This window comes from Mus caroli, unplaced genomic scaffold (assembly GCF_978045245.1).
Source record: "Mus caroli unplaced genomic scaffold, Mus_caroli_1 scaffold_12, whole genome shotgun sequence".
Taxonomy (NCBI): Eukaryota; Metazoa; Chordata; class Mammalia; order Rodentia; family Muridae; genus Mus; species Mus caroli.
In genome coordinates, this window is record NW_028227267.1 from 69,345,241 (window position 1) to 69,369,655 (window position 24,415).

The 24,415-nt window shown below is 37.8% G+C and overlaps 1 protein-coding gene across 2 annotated transcripts in view; it reads right to left on the minus strand.

Moving 5' to 3' along the window:
* The window catches only part of Rb1 (RB transcriptional corepressor 1), a 131,354-nt gene that overhangs the window by 60,950 nt on the left and 45,989 nt on the right, over window positions 1-24,415 (minus strand). For both annotated transcript variants that reach the window (XM_085828760.1, XM_021181654.3), the window contains exons 9-17: window positions 23,370-23,447; window positions 18,645-18,754; window positions 17,670-17,747; window positions 14,184-14,271; window positions 10,283-10,399; window positions 9,433-9,489; window positions 9,305-9,336; window positions 9,148-9,224; window positions 7,367-7,563 (exon numbers count right to left, since the gene is read on the minus strand). In XM_085828760.1, coding sequence (XP_085684886.1) covers window positions 7,367-7,563; window positions 9,148-9,224; window positions 9,305-9,336; window positions 9,433-9,489; window positions 10,283-10,399; window positions 14,184-14,271; window positions 17,670-17,747; window positions 18,645-18,754; window positions 23,370-23,447 — 834 coding nt within the window. The remainder of the gene's footprint in view (window positions 1-7,366; window positions 7,564-9,147; window positions 9,225-9,304; window positions 9,337-9,432; window positions 9,490-10,282; window positions 10,400-14,183; window positions 14,272-17,669; window positions 17,748-18,644; window positions 18,755-23,369; window positions 23,448-24,415) is intronic.

Sequence of the window (24,415 nt, forward strand, 5' to 3'; positions counted from 1 at the left end):
ATATAAAATTAAGAGCAGATTAAATACTTCAGAAGAAAAATACCTTCAATAAGCTTGAAGGTACAGCTACAGAAACCTCTAAAATGAACTACCTCACACAAGCATCCTTTAAAAGAGGAGGAGGGGCGTGGCAACAGCCAGCTGTGAGACAACCACAAGCAACTTAACATACATATAAAAGAGTGGGACCTCAAAAGAAAAGGTAGATCGGTCAATAAAAATATCCTAACCTGTACATAAGGGCCTAGCTGTCCAAGAGTGATAAAAGCTACACTTTCACACACCCAAAGCAGAGAAAAGATAAAAAGGCATGTTATGGGAAAACTGATAAGAACCAACAATAGGAAGAAAACCTTACAGGGAGCCAGAGAGAAAGTCTTCCCCAGCAGAGAAACACACCACAGTGACTTACCCAGACAGTGTAGCAGCTTGTTTAAACAGGAAAAGAAAGCTGTAACCTAGATTTCTATGCTTAGTCAAATAGCTTCCAAGCATGAAGTGACCTGTTTTTCCAGCCACACAAAAGTTGAAATAGTCCTTATAGATAAATGTGAACACAAAAATTTAAATGAATGAATAAAAAGTTCTTGGAGAAAGAAGGAAAATAAATCAGATGAAAATCTAAATCTCTGTGAAAAATAAAGGACACCAGAAAGAAAAACATGTAAATAAATAAAAATACTCCCCCCCACCAAAAAAAAAAAAAATAACAGGGTTTCTCTGTGTAGCCCTGGCTGTCCTGGAACTCACTTTGTAGACCAGGCTGGCCTTCAACTTAGAAATCCACCTGCCTCTGTCTCCTCAGTGCTCACATTTTTATTTTTTATTTATATCTTATTCCCTCTCTTTCTCTAAAAGACAAGCAATAGGCTTAGCATGGTCCTGCGTGCTTTTTTAATCCCAACACTCAGGAGGCAGAGGCAGGTGGATCGCTGTGAGATTGAGGTCAGCCTGGCTTATAGAGTTGTAGGCCATCAGGGCTTAAAGGAAGGAAGGCGGATGGAGGGAAAAGAACTGATGAGTTACAGCAGAGCTAACACCAGTGCATTGTTTTTATAACTTCTGGTTGGATAATATGTACTACAGTAACAGCCCCAAAGCTGGGAGACAAATGGTAAGTATTCTGCTCAAATGTTTCTCTTTCCCATTCTTATCCACCACCCTTCCTTTTGTTTGTTTGTTTATTTTTCAGTTAGTTAATTCATTATTTATTTTGTTTTTAAGACAAAGTTTTACTCTGCTGCCCAGGCTGGCCCTGAACTTCTAGATGGAAGTAATTTTCCTGCCTTTGCCTCCAGAGTAAGGTACTGTGTCCTGTACACCTGGCTGCTAGATCCTTACACTACACAGAAAGTTGTAAAATAATATTCAAAAGTAGACTGAGATATTAAGGCCACATGTTATAAATCTTAAATTAATACCACTAATTACAAAATAAAATGAAGGAGTCTAAGTAGTAAGCCTACAGAGAAGATAAAGTGGATTAAAATATTCAATGCAGAAGAAGGCCAAAAGGAGGAAAATGAACAAGGAGACAGCTAAGAGGAAGACAGCACCAGGAGAGCTGAGTTCCAGCCATATTACTAACCACACTGATGCAGACTTCTAGAAGCTGAGCGTGGCGGCATGCTTATAATCCCAGAAGCTGGGACACAAGGCAGAAAGACTGTTCTCAACAATGACTGCAGCACAAACACGTTACAGGAGACACTGCCTCAACAGAAACAAAAAAACAAACACACAACAAATAAAACTCAGAGAGAATAGAGGAAGTGGGGGAAGGGACAAAAAAGGAAAGAGAAAGATGAGAGATAGAGAAATGAAATATTTCAAATGTCTCAAAGAAAGATTATTATCTAACTGATGACAATAAAAACCTGGATCAAGATCCAATGATGCACTGCCTTATGAAGATACTCACTTGACGAAAATGACACAAATAAGTTACAAACTAAATAGAGGAAGAGAGAGCCATACCGCTATTAACGGAAGAAAGCTGAAACACGTTTCCTACGTGAGACAGCTGTTGCACAATGCATCACCAGACAGAGCATTGTTCATAGAGATTAGCAGCTCAGACAAAGAGCACTACAAGTCTAACTTTCCCAGGCCTTTGCCTCTGCCCACCTAGGCCCCTCTGCACAGAAATCTTAGTCCCTTGTTCCCATTGCTCCTTGCTACACATGTCCTGCCCGGGTGGCTCTGACTCTCTCAGTCTCTTAGTTCCTGAATCTCTTCTTTGCAGAGTCTTCATCTCCATTCCTATTCAGTTTGCTCTCTCCTGAGATCATTTCTGTGAATAGAAAAATGCCTGTTTCTTAATATTACACTGAAACTTCTCATTTTTCTGTCAATCACGTCATCACTTCAAATGTCGCCAAACATTTCTGCTGATATAAATCTATACTTCATTAGGGTCCATGCAGGTACAACTTCCAATCTTGACCCTAAACTCGCTGGCAAACGCCCTCCAATCCCTGGCTGCACCGTTGCTCTACTGCACCTCCATAGCTGTACTCCAAGGCCTGACTGCACCTAATAACTCACCTTTTCTAATCTTGCAAGGTGATTCTGAGGAAAGAATGCCACCATACATCGCTGTGGTACAACTGCAGAGAGTTCGTTTTTGCCCTCAAAATGGCCTGGAAGTGTGCAGGGCGATTCTTTTGTCCTTCACCAGTCCACTCCACTCTTTCTATCAAGTCCCATAGTAACAACTGCCAACCGTAAGCACCCTCAAACTTTTCAGTGCCACTTCAGCCTCTCCACTCAGCCATTTTTATCAAATAAATAAAAAAAAGAAAAGCTATTAACTGGAGACCTGAGTCCTCAATTTCCTGCCAGGGCAGGCTTACTTGAGTGTTCCCCACTTTTCCCATTTGCCACAGCAGTGTTTTGCAACCCACAAGCTCTTCTGAAATGTGACCTTGACTCTCCTTAAACAGGAGGTGGCATCTGTTCCTCCGTCCCCTCAAGTTGGCAACCACTGTGACTGTTTTGACCAGCATGCAAATTCCAGATGTGGTCCTCTTAGAAGTCTTTTGCGGCCAGCTTCTATGTCAGAAGTGTGCCTACTCTAAAACCAAAATTCTCTGAGGAAGCACAGCATTCATATTAGACCAGAGGGCTAATGGGGTGGGATGCAGAGCCAGGAAGAATCAGGTGTGAGAGGGTCAGTAAAACCTAAGCCCAGCAGTGAAGATCTCAGCGGCAGAGCTACTGGCCCAGACTGTTGTACCACAGGGTCAGACAGCAAGTACCTGTAAGCTATTCCCAAAGCCTGTCTCACAAAATCATGGGCAACATAAAACAACCATTTGCACTACCACTTCCTAGCAATAGAAAACACTGTAGTTGTTTTTTGTTTTTTTCCATAACATTACATCCTCTCTCTTCAGGTTTTTTGTTTGTTTGTTTGTTTGTTTTGTTTTGTTTTGTTTTTCAAGTTAGCCCTGGCTGTCCTGGAACTCACTCTGTAGACCAGGCTGGCCTTGAACTCAGAAATTCGCCTACCTCTGCCTCCCAAGTGCTGGGATTAAAGGCGTGCACCACCACATCCTGCTCTCTCTCTTCAGTGTTAAAAGACAGTCTTCCCTGGGTTGGCACTGCCATAGTGGTATGCCACTTCTGCTCTCTGTACTCTTAGCTCACTGTGACTAGTCCATCTACTAGTCCTCTCTATTCTGACTATGGACTTCCTTGCTGCTAGAGTTCTCAATCCTTCTGGATGCTTCTACCGTGTCTGAAGTAGGCATGCACTCCTTGAGACTGTACACTCTCCCACTCATGCTTTTAACTCCTCTCTCGGTGTTCAATTTCACTTTCTTTTGTAGTCGGAATATTTTCTTTCCTGTGCATCCTTTTGATCTTAGAGCTCCTTGGCCTTTTATCTGTAGCCTTCTTTCCCCAAATTACATTATCTCCTTAATTAATATTACCTATTTTCTAAAGTTAATTAACTCAGCCTTGGACAAAGCACATCAGGATTCAAACGGAACCTCTGCCACTTAGCTTGTATGGTCTGGGGAAATATAACAAGCTTCTCTAGGTATTCATTTCCTCATCTAGAATATTACCACTTGGTAGACTACTATCAGAATGCAGTGATCAATTTTTAAAACTGTAGTAACATTCAGAAAGTGCTTACCAAACTGGCCAGCATAAGATAATTTGGCAGTAAAGATTGGCAATGTTTATTATATATATGTGTGGTAGCTTTCACATTCATATTCCTAGCCTAAGATTCTTTCCTAAGCTCAACACATGCTACAACTGACCTCAATTTGAATGGCCTAAAATTATTTTAAACTCAATATAATAAATTGCAGTTTATCCTAAAGAAAATTACGAGCCGGGCGTGGTGGCGCACGCCTTTAATCCCAGCACTCGGGAGGCAGAGGCAGGCGGATTTCTGAGTTCGAGGCCAGCCTGGTCTACAAAGTGAGTTCCAGGACAGCCAGGGCTATACAGAGAAACCCTGTTTCAAAAAACCAAAAAAAAAAAAAAAAAAAAACCAAAAAAAAAAAAAAAGAAAATTACATACAACCAGACTATCTATTTTCTTAAATGACACTACCACTGAGTTACACAAGCCAGAAACCTGGATATCATTGTAAATTGACCACCCCTGTCCCTTACTAATCCTTATATAATTAACTGCTACCTCTGCTATCATCAGGCCCCATACACTGTCTTAAGTGGTTTATATATAATAAGTCATCTAATAAGATACAAAGGCAATAAATGACTTTAGACATTGTAGGCATTAAACACAGTGAGTCTGTAAAGGAAGTATGACCACAGATAAATGTTCTGACAAGAAGCAAAGTGAAATATTGAGACACGGTGAGTCAAAGGCAGAGAAAACCCGTTCGTGCTCTGGCAGAAACAAATGTGACTGTAGGAATTAAACTGACAACTCCTGGGCTCAGCAGCAGGGGTATGAGTTGCTCTTGCAGATGATCTGATTTTATCCCTAGCACCCACATGGTGGCTCAGAACCATCTATGACTCCAGTTTTGGGGGATCTAATAGGCATGCATGTGGTATATAAATATGCATGCATGCATGCAAGCAAAGAAACATTAATATGGATAAAGGAAAAATAAATAAATCTTTTTTTAGAACCCATATTAAAAGTGGACAACTCAAACATTTTGGAGTCATAATACACCTGCTTTGACTTAAAATGTCTTCCATATTCTCATGTTTTGAACACTTGGTCTTCAGTTGCAAGGAGGCTCTGATAGGCTAATAATATATGAAGATATGAAAGCTAAGCCTAAGTTGCCATGGAGACCAGAGGATGCTGCAGACACCTGAACGGAGCTGACCAAGGAAGACACTCTATGGTCTGGGTTCAATCCCCAGTACATGAACATAGGCACATATATTTTAGGGGAGAGATGAAAATAATTAGTACTTCATTTGATCCCACCTACCATCAACAATACAATGTGAGTCCATTCTCATCAGGTTTTAGCACTACACCTACACACACACCTACACACACACCTACACACACACACACACAAACAGACACACATATATATACACACATATATATACACATATACACGTGTGTGTATATATATTTATATATGTACATGCATATACATGTATATATATTTATGTGTATATATGAATGATACAGAATCAAAAGTTGCTGTAGGTCTTGACCTGAGTATTCATTACATAGTTGCACTCATGAGTTAATGAAAACCTCATCTAATTTGTCACCTGAGATTAAATTATAAAATTATGAGATTAAGTGGATAACTGAGATGAGTCATGTCATATAAACATGATATTGTGTATTTTTCCTGTAAGAATGATTGCCATTTTATTGGAAAATTATAAAATATATCACATATACTTGAGCTTTCACAGACCTTAAAAAACTGAAATTTGGGCTGGAGATACGGACCCTCCCTTGCCCTTCCCCTACCCCCTCCTCAAGCCCCCCCCCCATAGCTGTACACCAGAAGAGGGCACCAGATTTCATTACAGATATTGTGATCCGTCATGTGGTTGCTGAGAATTGAACTCAGAAATTTTGGACCAGTGCTCTTAATTTCTCAGGAACCAAAATTTCAGTTTTTAAAAAAGATTTATTTGTTTATTTTATGTATGTGAGTACACTGTTTCTGTCTTTGTCCCATTACAGATGGCTGTGAGTCACCATGTGTGTGCTGGGAATTGAACTCAGGACCTCTGGAAGTGCTCTTAACCACTGAGCCATCTCTCCAGCCCAAATTTCAGTTTTTTAAGGTCTGTTAAAGCTTAAGTATATCCATGTGATATATTTTCCAATATAATAGCAATCATTCTTACAGGAAAAATACACAATATCATGTTTACATCATGACAATATCATGACTCATCTTAATGTTATCTACTATCAATCTCATGATTTTATAATTTAAAAATCAGACAGACATTAACAACATATAAAAAATAAAAATATTTTCATAGACTTTCACTGGCTGAGTGTTCCTAATCCAAAAAATTCTAAACTGAAGATTCTCCAAAACTTGAAATTTCTTTCATTTCATATCAATGTTCAAAATAAGTATTCTTATTATGCAACATGGTTTGAATTATTATTTTAAAATCTGAAAATCTGGTAAACCACAAGGTCTTACCTAGTAAAGTAGACTTGAAGAATATAACAGCACTTTAGGGGAATATATAGGATTTATTGCCTTTATTAAAACAAAAGTAGCTTGCATGCTCTATAGCTAACTGCCCATGGCACATAATTTCCACTCCTATAATGATATAAAAATGGTATCTACCATTAAATAATAGTGTGGACTTCAGATTATTATCTTTATGACTAAAACAAAATGATCAAACAGATAAAACAGAAAAATGTACATAATCTTTTAATTTTGTTGAAAAGTGTAAACATTTATTTATTTATTTATTTTGGTTTTTTCGAGACAGGGTTTCTCTGTATAGCCCTGGCTGTCCTGGAACTCACTTTGTAGACCAGGCTGGCCTAGAACTCAGAAATCCTCCTGCCTCTGCCTCCCAAGTGCTGGGATTAAAGGCGTGCACCACCACTGCCCCTCGAAGTGTAAACATTTATATTATGAACTTGGATTTTAAATAAATTACCTCAACCCTCAAGACTTTGACTTCAAAGCGCCGACTTTGATGAAAAGTTGCTCAGCAGGCCAGCTGGCCTGTTGTTCACAGCAGAACAAGCAGCAGCTCCCAGACCTGCACTCACACTCAGGAACTCACACCCACCCACACTCAGGCCATTCCAATATTCCACAGGTGATTCATTAAATAAACAACTGCTCCCTAACAGGTCACTTACACAGGAATACCTTCAGTTACTTAGCTAATCACTTACTGAAAGCCATGCAAGGGATTCCATGATTCGATGCTCACATCTTTCTAAATGTTTTATCATTTCTCTTGTCAAGTTGGCTTCCACTTTGATAAAACTTTCAATCACTTTGTAAAAATCAAAGGCTTTTAAATTAAGTACATTCAGAATCCACGGGAAGGACAAATCTGTTCCAGAATCAAGATGCTGTAATGTACTTCCTAAAAACAAGAGGAAAAAATGTGTCAATATGAAATATTATTGTCTGAAATGATGAGATTTGGAAGATCTTATCACACAAAACCAACATATAGAAAAAAAGGGTAAGCACTTTTTATTTACACAGCAGGTATTTCTTATTCTGTGGTCTACAGACTCTCAAGAAACTGGGTTCCAAATTTTTAAGTGTATGTGCACACATTCTCCTTAGAGATAGGAATCATAATTTCTATAAGATTTGCACAAGTTTACATGCCCTACACTAACACCCAGGCAGGTATCTTACCAGCAATTCATTATAATATCCACTTTAACTACCATTACTGCTTGGTTAGGATGAAATGACTCGAGGTTAAGAGCACTGACAGCTTTTCCAGAGGCCCTGAGTTCAATCCCCAGCATCCACATGGTGGTTCACAACCATCTGTAATGGGATCTGATGCCCTCTTCTGGTGTGTCTGAGGACAACTACAGTTTACAGTTTACTCACGAACATAAAAGAATTCTTTTAAAGGATGACTAGTGATGCTTTTAAGATTCTGCTAATTAGCCTGGCAGTAGCAGTGCTTGCCTTTAATCCCACAGAGCCAGGTGGATCTCTGAGTTTGTGGCCAGTCTGGTCTACAGATATATTGAGTTCTAGGACAGTCAGGGCTACATAGCGAGGCCCTTCTTTGAGCCCGATGCTGCAGGCCTATAATGCCAGATACTCAAGAGGCTAAGGCAGGAGAATTACAAGTTCAAAACCTGGTCAGTCTACAGACTGAATTCAATGACTCCTGAGATCCTTTCTTAGAACCAGTAAATATGAGGGAGCTGGGTTGCCTAGTCCCCGTCCTGAGTTCAGTTCTCAACACTTCAAAAGGAAATGGAAGAGAATTTGCTAGCTTTATTAGAAAATGATTTCTCTTAAAAATGTACAGATTGCAGTTATGAAGATTCAGTTTCAGTGATTACTAATTTAAATTCCTTTATCTATTTATCTATCTTTAGATAACTCTTCCTCTTTTGTTTCTGCAAGTGAAACATTTTAATATTTGCAACAATGTTTGAAAAGTAATATATTAAAAAAGAAAAGTAATATATTTTTCAGATTATTTTTTAAAAAAGTTATGAGCCTTATTGTTATTTTCTATGATCATTAAATTGTCATAGGTATTATAAAAACAGCAACCAATTAGGAAGTATTCAGTTTCTGGTAGACTCCTGCTCCTGGTCTCATGAGCACAGAGGCATCATAACAGCGGGGCACAGAAGCACTGCTGTTCTTCAATACTCTGTGGCACTTTACATGCTCACAAGCCTTTGTAGCCGTTTCATTAGCTACCTTTCCTGAATTCAATACACTCAGTGCGCAGAAGCCTCATAAAATTCTATCCCCCAGATGACTTAACTGACTGACATGTTAAACCATTTAAATAGCTGTAACTGCCAATTACATTGTTCAGCATATATTGATCTACAGTATGACTTTTCCTTCTCACCACACAGTTACACACAAAAAACAAAACAACACAAAACCACAACACAACTTAAGAATTTGTTTAAATTAAGCTACAATGCTTATTTATTAGAATTTAACTTACTGCTATACGTAGCCATTACAACTTCAAGAGCACAGGCCAATAAAGACATATGAAAGATGTTGTCATTTAGGAGTTTGCTAAAAGGAGAAAGAGTGAATAATTTTAAATAGGGCTTTTATAGAAAGAAATTGTTTTATTAAAACGAGAAAATATTTACCTAAAATTCTGAATGGACAAACGTTCTTCTTCCTAAAACAGATAATTTTTAAAAAACTTTTAATTGAAGCTTTCTTTGTGTCAGCATTAATTTTTTCTTTTTTTACTATTTTGTTTCCTTTAACTTACTGATTTAAGCATGGATTCCATCACACGGTAATACAATCGGACTCCAAGTTTATATCGCTACAAACAAAAGGAAAAATAATAAGATTTTACTGTTTCAGAAAGTCAAAAAGTTAATTGAATTTTGTTAAAGTCTTTTATTGAAACACATTCTGCTCCTTCTAGGAATCCGGCTAGCAGGAGATCACAAAGGCCCGTTTGTTTACAGTCTCAGGCTCACTATACACTGAGTGTATATATGCTGTGCTGGGCTCACTATGCACTCGTGCTGAGCACCCCCAGTAACCAGTGTAGTCTGTCTGGGGGCTGATGCTTCCCCGCTCACATCTAGCTTTTGTCACTTGCTCCCTACAGACGACGTGCCCGGAACTATTTTAAACATTTTACACATCTAGTATAATCCTTTTGGTGATGCAGAATATTGATTTTTGAAATAGCTAAGATTAAAAGAATAGTTTCTGTCTGTAAAACTCAATGATACTAGCACAGGCCAAAAAGAGAAAAATAAAAACAAACAAAAAACTGAAGTTGATTGAATCAGTAAATGTTTTAAACAAATGATTAGTTCTCATCAACTAAAAAAAGAAAAGAAAAAGTAAAAAGAAAAATTGGTGTTTGAATTACAGATATTTACACACAAGACTATTCCTTTAAGTGCTACATGGACTCAAAAGAATTTTGTGCATAATCATTTAACCCAGTGGTTCTCACCTTCCTAAAGTTTCCCGTGAGCAGCAGCAAACGCAACAGACCATCTGCCACTACCTTATCCCACTACACAGCACCACCGCAGCACGGACGGCAGCAGCTGGTGAGTTCTACTCTAAGGACCAATAGATGCGCCTCAAGTTACCTGTACTCCGATGTCAACACAGCCCTGGCCCACAGCGTTAGCAAACTTCTCTTTAAAGATGTGCCCAACATCCTTTACTCTCTTTAGGATATTTTCTTTTGGATTCACTGTGCAATTCTTTAAGAAATATAAACAGAAATAACTATTGAAGTTATGGCGTAAACACTTCTACTCTAACAAAGCAACTGACACTACAGAATGTGACACTATAGAATGTGACCAGTCAGCGTGCAATCCCACTGCTTGTCAGACACGAAAAGTATTCAGTACACTGGTATTGAATTTTTTTTTTCTTGGTTTTTCGAGACAGGGTTTCTCTGTGTAGCCCTGGCTGTCCTGGAACTCACTTTGTAGACCAGGCTGGCCTCGAACTCAGAAATCCACCTGCCTCTGCCTCCCAAGTGCTGGGATTAAAGGCATGCACTACCACTGTCCGGCTGTTATTGAAATTTTAAGCCAGTGGTTTTTAACATTCCTAATGCTGTAACCCTTTAATACAGATCTTCATGTTGTGGTGTCTGCCCAGCCATACAATGTTGTTGCTATTTCATAACTAATTTTCCAACTGTTATGAATCATAATGTAAATATCTGATATACAGGATATCTGATATGCAACCCCCAATGGGGTTGCAACCTACAGGTTAAGAAGAGCTGTTTTAAACAAATAAAGGTTATAGACAAAACATATCTCTCAGCCTTTCCATCTATCATATGTTCTCATAAAGTATCCTCAGTTATGAATTGCTTTAGTGGCCTGGAAAGATGCTAGGCAGTTAGAGTACTGGCTTTCCAAGGACATGGATTGGTTCCCAGCATTAACATGGAGGCTTAAAACCCTCTGTAACTCGAGTCCCAGGGGTTCCAATGCCCTCTTCTGGCCTCTGCAGGTACTGCATGCACATAGTACATTAACATACATGCAGGCAAAAACAACCATATACATAAAAACAAACTAACAAAAACCCCCAAACTTTTAAAAAAGTTTTTAAAAAATACTTTTTAAAAATGTATATAACCTTACTACTCAAAAGCAAATGAAGAAGTAAAAGCAAGATTTGAGTTTTGTTTCTTTTCCTAGTGAAATGTTCTTGAAGAGAATGCAGAATTAGGAAAATCATTTACTTGTATTTTCAGGTACACAAGTCAGGAGAATAATTACAAGTGATATATTATAATAGTCTATAACCTATACTATGCTATACTAAAATGTGTTACAAACATTCTTGTCTCCTATAATCAGACTAATTTTATATTTTATAATCTTGATGTCTCATACACATTCAAAATATACTAAAAATAAACTTTCTAAATTTAAGATTATAATTCTTTTTGCACAGTGACACTAAAAATGTAACGCACATAGAATGTCAATAACTCTGTATTTCCTAAGGAAAATAGCATACTAATCTTAGGAACATTATACTTACACACACACACACAAACAAAGACACCATTTCCCAGTGTAATATTATTTATGTCAAAATGTTTGCATAATTTCTAAGACTTTATGTATAGGAAAGATGGAATTATTTTTTTCCAAAAAAGAAAAAAATGAAGACAACTGAATATAGAAAGAAGTAAAATTTCCAGCTATGGTGGAGGCAAGAAGATTTTGAGTTCAAAGCCAGCATAGGCTAAATAATGAGTTTGAGGACAAAATGGGTGGATATAAGTATGTATGAATGGATGGATGGATGAAGAAAAGGAGGAAGGAAGGGAGAGAAGAAAGAGGGAAAAACCAAACCAAAAAGAAAAAGGAGGAAGATGAGGAGGATAAAAAAAACCACACACACACACACACTCACACACACACACACAGACACACACACACAAACACACACACTCACACAATCCATCATGGTCTCCACAATGTTTGCCTTGAGCCCGTCTGTCATCTACACACCAATTATCTTCTGACAGTGCATGAAGCTTCAAACTCATTAAAAAGCTAAGCTATAAATTCTCCTTAAGAAAATGTCCCTGAGACAGAATTTCTTGTTTAACTAAAGTAACTCAAATAAAAGGGAGCTCCTACCTACTTCAAAGATGGGAGCAAGTATTCAAGAAAATATTGGACGAGAGATTAATTTCTTTAGTATCTACATTATCCTTGCTAAAAGCTGTAAGCAATTGGGTAGATATATGGCAAATATTCTTGGCCTATAGAATTATTATTTTATAGAAGCTGGGCAAATAAAATCATATTTGAACAATTATTATGGATGACAGAACTTGTTCTGCTAATCTCTGGATTATACAGTAGAAGAGAACAACATACTATGCTAAAGACTGGTTCCAGTATGAGACAGAGCATTCGCAAGTATAAAAGGCACTTAATTATATTAATTCATTTGTAAAGGCTCCCAGCCAGGTGTGGCATGACTATAAATTTCCCTGTCACTTAACCCTTAAGTAAGACACGAAATGAGGGGACCACTCGTAGATGCCAGTCACCAGTCACCACTCTTTCTGTCTTGTGTTTCTGAGGGAAAGACAACATGAGCTTTTAAATATTAAATTTAGGGTCTTCTAGGAATGGGAAGGGCTATGTGAAAGGTAAGTCCTATTAGCTAATAGAAACTAAAACAAACAATAGTTAGACTCACAGAAGACTTAGCAGCAATGGGATCTTAAAAATAGGAAGATAGTATTTCAGAGAACTGAGGAATAGATAAATTATAATATATAGTGAGCTATATGTCTGAATATGACATGAGTCTCATTACTGTGTATTCTACCTTAAATTTAGTAAGAAAAAGCATATATATTGAGCAGTAGTAGAAAACAGAAAGAGAGAAAAGATGGGCTGGGGACATGGCTCAGTGGGTAAAGTACTTGCTATGCAACCATGCGATCCTAAGCTTGGATCTCAGCCAACAACCTGATGTGGCAGCATGCATCTGCCATCTCGAAGTGGGATGCAGAAATGAGAGGACCCAATCCTGGGGGCTCACTGACAGCTGGTATAGCACTCGGTGAGCTCAAGTTCAGTGAGAGATCTGTCTTTAGGAATGAAGTAAAGAACTACAGAAGACAGACACCAGATGGTGAACCCTAGACTTCACAAACACACATATATGCAGATAGATCCATATACAATGTGAAGGAAGACAAAGGAAAGGGAAGAAAGGAAAAGGGAGTAAAAAAAGAAGTGACACATAGTTTTAATCTCAGCACTGGGGAAGCAGAGTCAGGGAGATTTCTATGAGTTCAAGGCCAGACTGATCTACACATCCAGTTCTAGGCCAGCCAGGGCTACATGGTGAGATCCTGCTTCAAAAAGATAGAGAGAAAGAGAGGAAGGAAGGAAGGAAGGAAGGAAGGAAGGAAGGAAGGAAGGAAGGAAGGAAGGAAGGAAGGAAGGAAAGGGAGGAAAGGGGAGGAAAGGGGAGGGGAGGGAGGGGGAGGGGAAGGAAAGGGGGGGAGGGGAAGGGAGGGAGGGGAGGGGATGGAGGGGAGGGAAGGGAGGGAAGGGGAGGGAAGGAAGGAGGGAAGAGGGGAGGGAGGGAGGGAAGGGGAGGGGAGGGAGGGGGAGGGAGGGAGGGAGGAAGGAGGGAGGGAGGGAGGGAGGGAGGGAGGAAGGAAGGAAGGAAGGAAGGAAGGAAGGAAGGAAGGAAGGAAGGAAGGAAGGAAGGAAGGAAGGAAGGGGATGGAAAAAGAGAGTGTCTTAGAGGGAAGTGCCTCAGTTGCAAGGAAAGTAGCAAACATAAGAAAAACTTAACAATATTTAAATAAAATAACCATCAAATTTGGAGCAGTTCAAAGAGCAACAAATAAAATACCAAATAAGTACATTTTGGATTAAAAAAAATAAGTGTTTTAAAATATACTTAGTACTTTAGCTTCTAATTTCAATTTTCTTTTAAGATATCACAAGTGATATTTTACATATGGCTTACATTGAAGTAGGAAATCAGATTTTCTGATGGCTGATCACTTGCAGAATTTAAAATCACCATTAATTGTTGAATAGTATTCATAACAGTCCTAGAGAAGAAAACAGAGGAAGAAGCATTAAGCCACTAAGAAAGAAAATGAGGAAGAATGAAGCACAGCTATCACATATCCCTTTGGGGGGTGGATGTAATCTGGATTACACATCCTAAGTCACAGTGCACTGAGGGAAGTAAAGGAGGGAGGAACTCACCCCAGAATTTTGTGCAAGGTACAAGATATGGAACTACTTTCATTTTCTGTGTGACCAGTAGTGTTTGTTGAAGATGCTGTCTGTTCTTCAGGGTATATTTTGGCCTTTGTCAAAAGTTAGGTGAAGTGGGAGCATGGGCTTATGAATGACACCATCCTCTCAAAAGCCATCTTTAGATCCAATGGAATCCTCATCAAAATCCCAATGCACTTCTTTGCAGAAGTTAGAATGATAATCTTAAAATTCATGTGGTGATCCAAAAGACTCAGGATAGCCAAAACAATTATGAAAAATGGAAACACTAGTAAAGGCATCCTATTAAGCACATCTCTTAACATACCATATATTCCATGTATCTTGAATAAGTTCTAAATAAAATAAAATCCGCTTACCATGTATAGTTTAAAAATTACAGATTACTTAAGCCTTTTAGAAAAGTAGTATCATGAAGTATAATTGCAGAACTGATACACTTACTAATAAAACTAAGTACCATTAGTATCAATAGACAATTACCTGTCAAACTAATGATGTTTTCCAGAAAATACACCTTATATTTTCATATTATATGGATACATAACTGGCATCAAAATACTATTCTTTCAAGAAAATATTACAATTAAATGTTAATACCTCACTCTCCAAGACTTCACTGTGTAGTATAGGCTAGCCTCAAGCTTGCAACAACCCTCTTGATTCAGCCTCCCAAATCTGGAGATTAAATAAAGGACCACTATGTCTATCCTTAAATTTTATACGCTTTGAAATAAAGACAGTAAGATACTTAGAAACTCATGTGAAGAATTAAAAGAGCCTTCATTACTCCTTCAAGAGGAGAGTAAGGTCTTGAGAAACCATAAAAGTCACTATTGCTGGGGCTGGAGAGATGGCTCAGCAGTTAAGAGCACTGACTGCTCTTCCAGAGGTCCTGAGTTCAGTTCCCAGTGACCACATGGTGGCTCACAACCATCTGTAATGAGATCTGATGCCCTCTTCTGGGGGGTCTGAAGAGAGTGATAGTTTTAAAAGTCACTATTGCTAAAGCATAAAATTTGCCAGTTTCTCAGGACCTCCACAGTTCTATAACTTTGCATGCAGACATACACTTGTGTTTTTTAAAGATTGGTGTTGTAGCTTTGCTTTTGAGACATTGTATGGGATGCAAAGAACCACAAATCATTTAGGGCTGGAAGGCTGATTAAATATAATACAAAACATGCCACATTCTCAGGTTTCTCTATACTTCATATTTCACACACTACATTTTTATAGTTACTAGAGATTAATCTAAGTCACAATGACTAATGCCACAAATGACCAACTACTAAAAACAAAACTGCAGACTTCTTTGAAGCAACTGACTCAAGCACTTATTTTTTGATACTGGTACCTTCCCTCAGATTCTTGGCTTTACGCTCTAGGCTCCAAGCCTTATCAGCTAATTGTAGCCGAACTTCTATCTGGTTCTTCTGACTGCATTCCACACAGGTCAACCCTTACCTTCTTCCTTTTGTATTTCCTGGCTTTGGGCAGATCCATGTGTTCTCATGTTTTTAACGGATGATCCCCAATCCGTGGGATCCCTTTGCTTACTAGAATCTGCATACATGCTGTTAATATTGGTATGTGAAACATGAAAGCATCACATTTGTCACAGCTGTCCCTGGTCCTTCATTCCTACCACTATTCACTTGGTCCTGTCCTTTGGCATGTCTCAGCTGAACTACTCCAAAAGATCAGTGTAGAGAGTCCCACTCACGAGGCATGGACAGGAAAAGAATTCCTCAGGTTATCCTCCTGTGCACTGTGCTCTAAGCACTAAGATGCACTGACAGTCCTGTTTCTAACCTGTCTGTCTTCACTTTTCTTCCATGAGCCACTGATAGGTAAAGCTGTAAAACTAAAGTCTGGGCTGGGGATGTAGCTCAATGATAGAGCACCTGCTTAGCATGTGCAAAGCCTTGAATTTGATCACCAGGAAACCAAACAAACAAAAACTTCTCTGAGAAATCAAATCTGTGTTTATCTTTCCTTGTGTTTATCATCCATTTAAAACACAGAGCACACCATGCACTAGGTAAAGTGAGGATGGCATACTAGTTGATCCCTGCTTTCTATTCCTGCAGTTTATCCCCCATCTTACAATTAGTACAGAGCAGCTAGTAGTTCCCAGATCCGTATGCTGTGCCACATTTCAGCGCCTCTTTATATAATATTACCCCTTGGTAAAATTCACTTGAGACAAATTCCATACACTTTGTGTCACTTTGTGTCACGAGCCTGTTCACATATCTACTGTAGCTGATAAGTCTCACTGCTTGCTTGCAATGTACCAAGCACCATGGCAGGTCTTAATTATTAAAACTGTGAATAAAAACCCATGGTCCATATAGAAAGCAACTTAAAGGCTATTGTTGGTATTAGTGAGAAAACATGTAAACATGTAAATGGATTTATAGTTATATCATGAACATAAAGGAAGAACAGATGGCAGTCCACAGAAAGAAGAATTTCAAGAAAAAAATGCCAAGTATGAAGGCTCTCAAGTACAAAAGAGCTCTGACAATTCAAAAACTGAAAAAAGGCCAGTGTGTGGCCAACAGAGTAATCAAGAACAAAACGAGGTTGGCTAGGCAACAGAAAACAGGTCATGTAAGGTCTTAGGTATTGTTAAGGAATAAGCTTTGTATTCTAAATTCAAGTAGAAGCAATCAAAGGGTTTAAGCAGCAGTCACACACAATTTAATTTACATTCACAGACTATTATTTCCAGGCTCTGTGGAAAGCAGATTTATTGGTAGGAGAAAGCTACAGTGGTAAGAAATGAATGACACGATCAGTTAGGTACTAAACAAATTCAAGGAGAGAGCTGACTTGCACAAAGGTGGCAAGGGTGGTCAGAAACGGGGGAAAGCATGTGGAGCCCTCAGATGGATCTGATCATTAGAACCAAAGTGGGATAGCAGTGCGGACGGGACACAAAGTAACTCTAGGCTATGCAACATTAAACAGATGTTTCTCCTTTCTGAGCGAGACATACTTTTAAAGTTATATTTCTTATACATAAAAACAACCAAGTTATATTTGTAACATAAGCAAGTCATAAATCGACAAAACAGTCCTCCATACACATTTGTTACAGGCTGTGCAAATACAAAGTCCAACAAAGAGCAAGTCTGAAGCACTAACACAGACTGAATAAACAATTATTGAAAACTGGACCCAGGAAAAGGCATACCTAACTGGAGTGTGTGGAGTAACCACGTTTGCCTCTTCATCAGGGTTGTTTTTTCGTGGCGTTCTCTCTGTTTCAAAACTAAATGATAAGTAAAGTAACTCATACTGAAATTTACAATTTGTGTTTATGCACCAAAAAGCAGTTATTACTTAATAATAAATAACAATAATTCCTGTTGTTGAGATCATCACACGAATGTTCACTATATGCTACGAAATAAGTGCTGCCTGTATGATTTTTTTGTCACCACCGTTCTCCAGCATGGCTCTCCTTCATGGTTTACAGAAAGTCGTGCACCAACCACGACTTTCTGGAAAGCGGAAACTGATTTCTGGCTGGTGGTGTTAATGGCTAAGCTTCGTGAGATCTTAAAACAATGCAGAACCCATTTTTCAGTGCGCTATGCTGTCCAAAGATTTCATTTCTACTTAGAACTAGAAACATTTTACTGTGTTTAACTTCTAAATTATATGTTTTAATTTCATAGTAAAATAATTCTTTTTAAAGAGTCAAATTAGCTTTATATATGAACAGTTAAAAACTGTAATTACTCTCAGCCATTTCCTATTTTAGAAATCTTACATGGTAAGTCAAGAGGATATTTTCTTAAAATTGTTTGAAATATCAATTAAGCAACAGCATATAAAAAAAGATGGAATGAAAGAGAAAACTCTTGAGTAAACTAATTAATTCAACCATTTTCTTTTGGTACACATTTAAAACTTATCTAGATGACCAAACAAACAAACACAAAGTCAGAAAATTGGCTTAAGAACTACTTTACAGTAAATGTCTGTTTGTTACTACCTGTATGTTTAAAGAACTACCTTTGCACTGGACAAAGACATTTGAAGATAACCTGCTACAAAAGATGCTAAAAGATTTATAAGTTCATGAAAATCTACATAACATATGAGTAATTATTAATCCAAATAAAAAGCATACCAATATATAAACGTTATGTCATTGCAATACCTGTCTATAGGATCAGTCTGAAGTGTTTTATCATGATCCAAAAATAGTCTTGCATCTAAATCTTTGTTTTTAAGATAAACTTCTTCATAGCGTTTAGAAAGACTTTCAACCTCAAAAGAAAGAAATTGGCAGTTATTCCTTTTTGTGTTATGTCTCTTAGAATATATAAGTAGACTCCATTAAAGAACTTTTATACTATGTACATTTAATTTTAAACCATACTGAGTCCAGATCCAAAGTAAGACTGGTCTAGAACAGAACATTACACATAAATTTTATTATTTTTTTTTTACTATTTTACATATACATTTCACTTATTAGAATTTTAGCTAGTTGAGGGTCATCACGTGCTGAACACAAAAAAAGTTATCACAGGTTGACCATTTCCTACCCAACATGTTTAGAACCAAAAGCATTTAATATTTTAAATTTTTTTAAATTTTTTAATACTGGCATATAAAAATGAGATATCTGAAGGACAATATCTAAGTACAAAATTAATTTATGTCAGAAAGACATATTATTGTATGCAGAGTATGAAGGTAATTTTAGACAACCTTTTAAAATACTTTTGTGTTCTGAGTAGAACCTTTCACTTGTGGTCATATCAGTGTTAAAAAAATAACAAATCATTAAGGGCTCTTACTATAACCATGATTTGCTGTGATTTTTTCCCCCTCCTTCTAGTGTTAGGGAAAAACCAAGAGTCCTGTACATACTAAACACACATTCCACTACTACTTGAGCCCTTTATAGTGTTCCCTGCCTAGTTTGGTTTGTTGTTGTTCCAGTGCTGGGGACAGAACCCAGGATATCTGACATGTACTCTACCACTGACCTACATTCCCTTGCCCTTTCTGTGGCTTTCAAATTCGATGCTTAAACTTGGGCTAGAGAGATGGCTCAGTGGTTAAGAGCACTGAGTTCAAATCCCAGCAACCACATGGTGGCTCACAACCATCTGTAATGAGATCTGACGCCCTCTTCTGGTGTGTCTGACGACAGCTACAGTGTACTTATAATAAATAAATAAATAAATAAATAAATAAATAAATAAATAAATCTTTTTAAAAAATGCTTAATCTTGCCGGGCGTGGTGGCGCACGCCTTTAATCCCAGCACTCGGGAGGCAGAGGCAGGCAGATTTCTGAGTTCGAGGCTAGCCTAGTCTACAAAGTAAGCTCCAGGACAGCCAGAGCTATAAAGAGAAACCCTGTCTCGAACCCCCCCCCCAAAAAAAAGCCTAATCTTGAGGTAACAAAAACTGTATTATAAAGAAAAAAAGGTAGAAGAATGCAAATTGTGTGTTTTTTCCTACATTAATATACTGGGCAGAGTGGTGACTAATCCATGGCTAAGATTAGTCATCACTCCTGCCCTACCTTAGAGAGCACAATCTGACTGACAATTATATGTGCAATACTGAAAATGTCAAGTTTCTCTTAAGGTACCCACTTTATTTAGGATACTCTTTAGAGTTGAGAACAGGAGGTTTCTAATGACTAAGGTAGAAATAAGACTATTAAAAGTCCAGGTCCCAGACAAGTGGTGCCGGCTCATGCCTTTAATCCCAGCACTTGGAAGGCAGAAGAGGGCAGATCTCTGAGTTCACAGCCAGCCAGGTCTACACAGTGAGCCATAGCTACATAGAGAAACCCTGTATGAAAAAACAAGGACAAAACAAACAAACAAACAAAAGACAAAAAAGACCACGCCCTTCTTGCTTTCCCAGGTCAGTAGTGGACCACTCACTCTTCTGCCCTGTGTATCAATCTTGTAAGAAAATTTGCAGTTTACTTGAAGAGGTTCTACTACAACATACCACTGAGCCTTTGAAGCGACAAAGTTCAGTCACTTGAAAAGCCATCTTGCATAGAGCATGCTCAGCGCAGAAATCACACCACCTCAGAACAGTGTTCCAGGAAATTCACCTGCCCCAGTTTGGATGGGACAGTCCCCCGCAGGAAACAAGAACCCATACATACTTCCGTCAGACTCTTGGAGACTCTTTGTTATCTCTGCGTTTTCTGTTTGTTTGTTCTGCTTTTGTTTGGTGTGCTATTATTGTATATAGTCCTAGAGTTCATCATGTCTTTCAAGAGCATTAGTACTCTGGCCGTACAAATCCTCCCATACTCTTTCTTCCCTTCCCAAGTCTTCTGCTGCTCTCCTGTCATTCTGAACTTCAGGGTTTTCTGTATCTATGTAAAATCTAGAATCCACAGATTAGAGCAAACATAAGGTATTTGTCTTTCTGTGTGGTGATGCAATATTCTGAACTATCTATTATATTCTAAGAGACTGGAATTTTTGCTGTACCTCACAGCCAAAGTTAATAATATACCTTGAGGCCGCTTACAAATGAAGACTAAGACACTGTGTACTCAGACTGCTTAACCTACCTTTAAGACTACAATGTAACCACCACCAACCTTACCTGCCTTGAATTTCCCACCTAATCAATTTTTACAACCTAAGCTAATGCATAGCTGCAATTTTAAATTGCACGCACTTCCATGCCTCTGACCTAGATAATGCATGTATTTAATTTACTGAAAGCTGCAAAAGCAGAAGCTGAAGAAAACCTTCCTAAAATCCGTGACAAAATTTCAAAGCAACCCTTTATGGATACTGCTCGATTAAAAAAGAAAAAAAAAAAAAAAGGTCTTTGTTATCTGGATTGGCTGCAATCAGTTGGAGCCAGTGAATTAATCCCTTGCTTAAACTTCTAAAGATTTCTTTGAGGTATCCCATTCTTCCCCCATGCAATGTGTTCTATGCTGTTCAATAAACAGAATAAATCTCTTTGTTGGGGAAAAACACCACTCTCACACAAACACACACAGCTCAAACAGCAGACATGCAATCACAGACATTGAAACAGACAGACACAAGGACAGCCTTTAGGCGGGCTCAGATTCAGATGCACAGTAGACAGAACAGAAGACACAGTGAGTGTCAAGTAGAGAAGTCAAATCTGGACTCTTTCCTCGTTAAACAACTCCAAGAAGTACTTTTCTTTCTTTAATGTGACACTGTTGTATTATTGGTAACTCAAAATTAATCACTGATATGCTATCATCTGCACATTTCTGAGTTTATATTATTTTACTTAATATTATGATCTCAAAGCCTATGCATTTTCCCATAAACAGCATAAATGCCTTCATTCTCCAAAGTGTTAAAAAACTCCATGTATAAATGTCATATTTTCTTTATCCATTTCCTGAAGAAACATCTAGACTGATTCTATAAATTAGCTATTATAGCTAGAGCAGCAATAAGCGTGGCTATACAAGGATATTTATGGTATACTGTCATAACATCTCTGGAACATACACCCAGAAGGAATACAGGTGGGTCATTTAGTAGTCCTATTTTAGTTTTTTTCAGAACTTCATTATTGATTCCATCAAGACTAGACTAATTATATTCCCATTACATATATATATATGAATGATATATGATAATACAAAGATTGATAGCTTCCAAAGAATTCCTCTCATTCCATAGGCTGTTTGTTCATTCAATTTCATGCAGTGCCTTTTAGTTTCATTCAATTGCTGAGCAATCGTAATCTTTCATTTTTCTCAGAAAATTATGTATCTATTTTAAAGTATTCTACCTATGTTTTTCTGTAGAAGTGTCAGTTTCTGTTTACATTGAGGACTTTGATACAGCTATTTGACCTTCATGGGATGAGAACTAGGATCTAATTTCCTTCTTCTGCGTGCAGTTTCCCTAGGATGGCCTGTGAAGAAGCTGTGGGCTGTCATTTTGTTTCGGTATCTGGTGGCATTCCTTCCTTTCCTGGGTCATGGAATAGTGAGGAATGGTGTTGAAGTCAGCAGTGAGTGCACCTGTACCTGAGCTTTTCTAGTGGAGAGACTCATTCCCTTCCCAATATCACTCTAACAGTTCTGTTTCTATACTCTTGCTTTACTTATATCCTGAAATTTATCCACTTTTTCCAGAGTTTCCTTTTTGCTTGAATATTAGTTTTGAATGGTGCTCTAATGATCCTGTTTTGCATTGGTATTTGTTTCCTTTTCAACACCTAATTTTATTAAGTTGGGTCTTTCTTCTGGTCCATTTGGCTCAAGGTTTATCAATCTTGCTTATCTTTTCAAAGAATAAACTCTTCATTTCACTGAGGTTTTGTTTTGTTAGGGAGGGGAAGAGGGAGGGCTCAGGAGCACATAGGCTAGCCTCTAATTTAAACGTTTGCCTCCCCCACTAGCACTTTTTTTTTAGTTATCCATTCCATTCATTTACACCTCAAATGATATCCCACTTCCCATTTACCACACCTCCATCCCACATCTGCCCTCTTCCCTCCCTCCCACTAGCACTTTTAAGGACAGTGAATGAAGGCTCATCTCTGTACCATGTGACCCAGCACAGCACTTGCACACATTGAACACATAACAAGCATTAAGTAAACTCCTAAATCGAGTTACCAAGCCAGGTAAAAGAACCAGCTGTCCAGCTTTCTAATTCTGTGTCTTCTGACAAACTATGGTAACTTACACATCTGAATGTACGTCTTTACAACCTTTGTCACCACAGAAAGTTGTCTTTAGAGTTCTACTCAGCTTAGTTTTCCTTGAGAAATAAACAACTGACATAGAGTAAATTGATTTTAAGAAATGTAAACAATGATTCCATTCCCCCAAAGTCTCAAACAAACCATACTAGTTTTAACTGAATTTTTTTTCAAATTACCTCTGGAAGTCCATTAGATGATACAATTCCAAGTGAATTTATAAAAGGGATAAAATTTTTGAAATAAACATTTTTCACCTGAAAAATACAACATTTGAATATATAAATCTAAAGTTATCCAGTAATATGATGATATATTCTAATTTAAAACAAAATCAAATCTAGTCCTAGTAACCCTTCACATTAGCCGAGCTAACTGCCACTTACATTACATTCAAATTAATGACACTAATTTATAACTCATTTGATCGTTTACTTTTTAATAATGATTTCATAAAACAGAGCTTGAGTGGAAAACTGTTAATGGAATGGGACTGATGGCAGGAGGAGACATTGAAACGACATCACTTATAAACGCATTTAGATTACTGGTTGCTCTACAGTGCAAGGTGCTACAGAATTTTTAACCAATTGCTCTTCTTAATCTAACTTTTTTTTCCCACTTCTTTTTTCTAACAAATAAGAATTAACACAGGAATTAAGTGTAGGAAGCACTCACTATTTTTGTTTCCTAATTTGTTCACACTTACCTAAGATATTTACTAATCAATCATTAAAATTAGCCACTAGTTATATATCCATAAATGCTATCAAGTATCAATTAAAATATTAGTTTTTATTAGCTATGCTTGAATAGTAAATGTGTAAAGATTCTAAATTCTAGGAATAAATTCCTTAAGGTAAAAAATGTATTTATTCTAATATGCAAAATAAAATTAATTTTAAGTAATTACAAAAAGCCAGGGAAATAGAAAATGTATTTACTACTATTTGTTCCCTTATGACGAAACAACAGGATTGAGACAGAGCTACTTGTACGACATTTGTCAGCTTATTTGCATGCGTAACTTGTGACCGTAGAAAGAGGGAAAGTGAACATCTGGGTTAACATCTAAATGTAATATACCCATACAGATACAGAATTCATAAATTAGTAAGAAGCACAGACAGCTGGCAATGGCTCTAACCCTGCTTTAATCAGCACTGGAAACAGAGGCTTCCTCCTTCCCAGAGTTGTCAGAACTCCAAAGATGCAACACTTCACA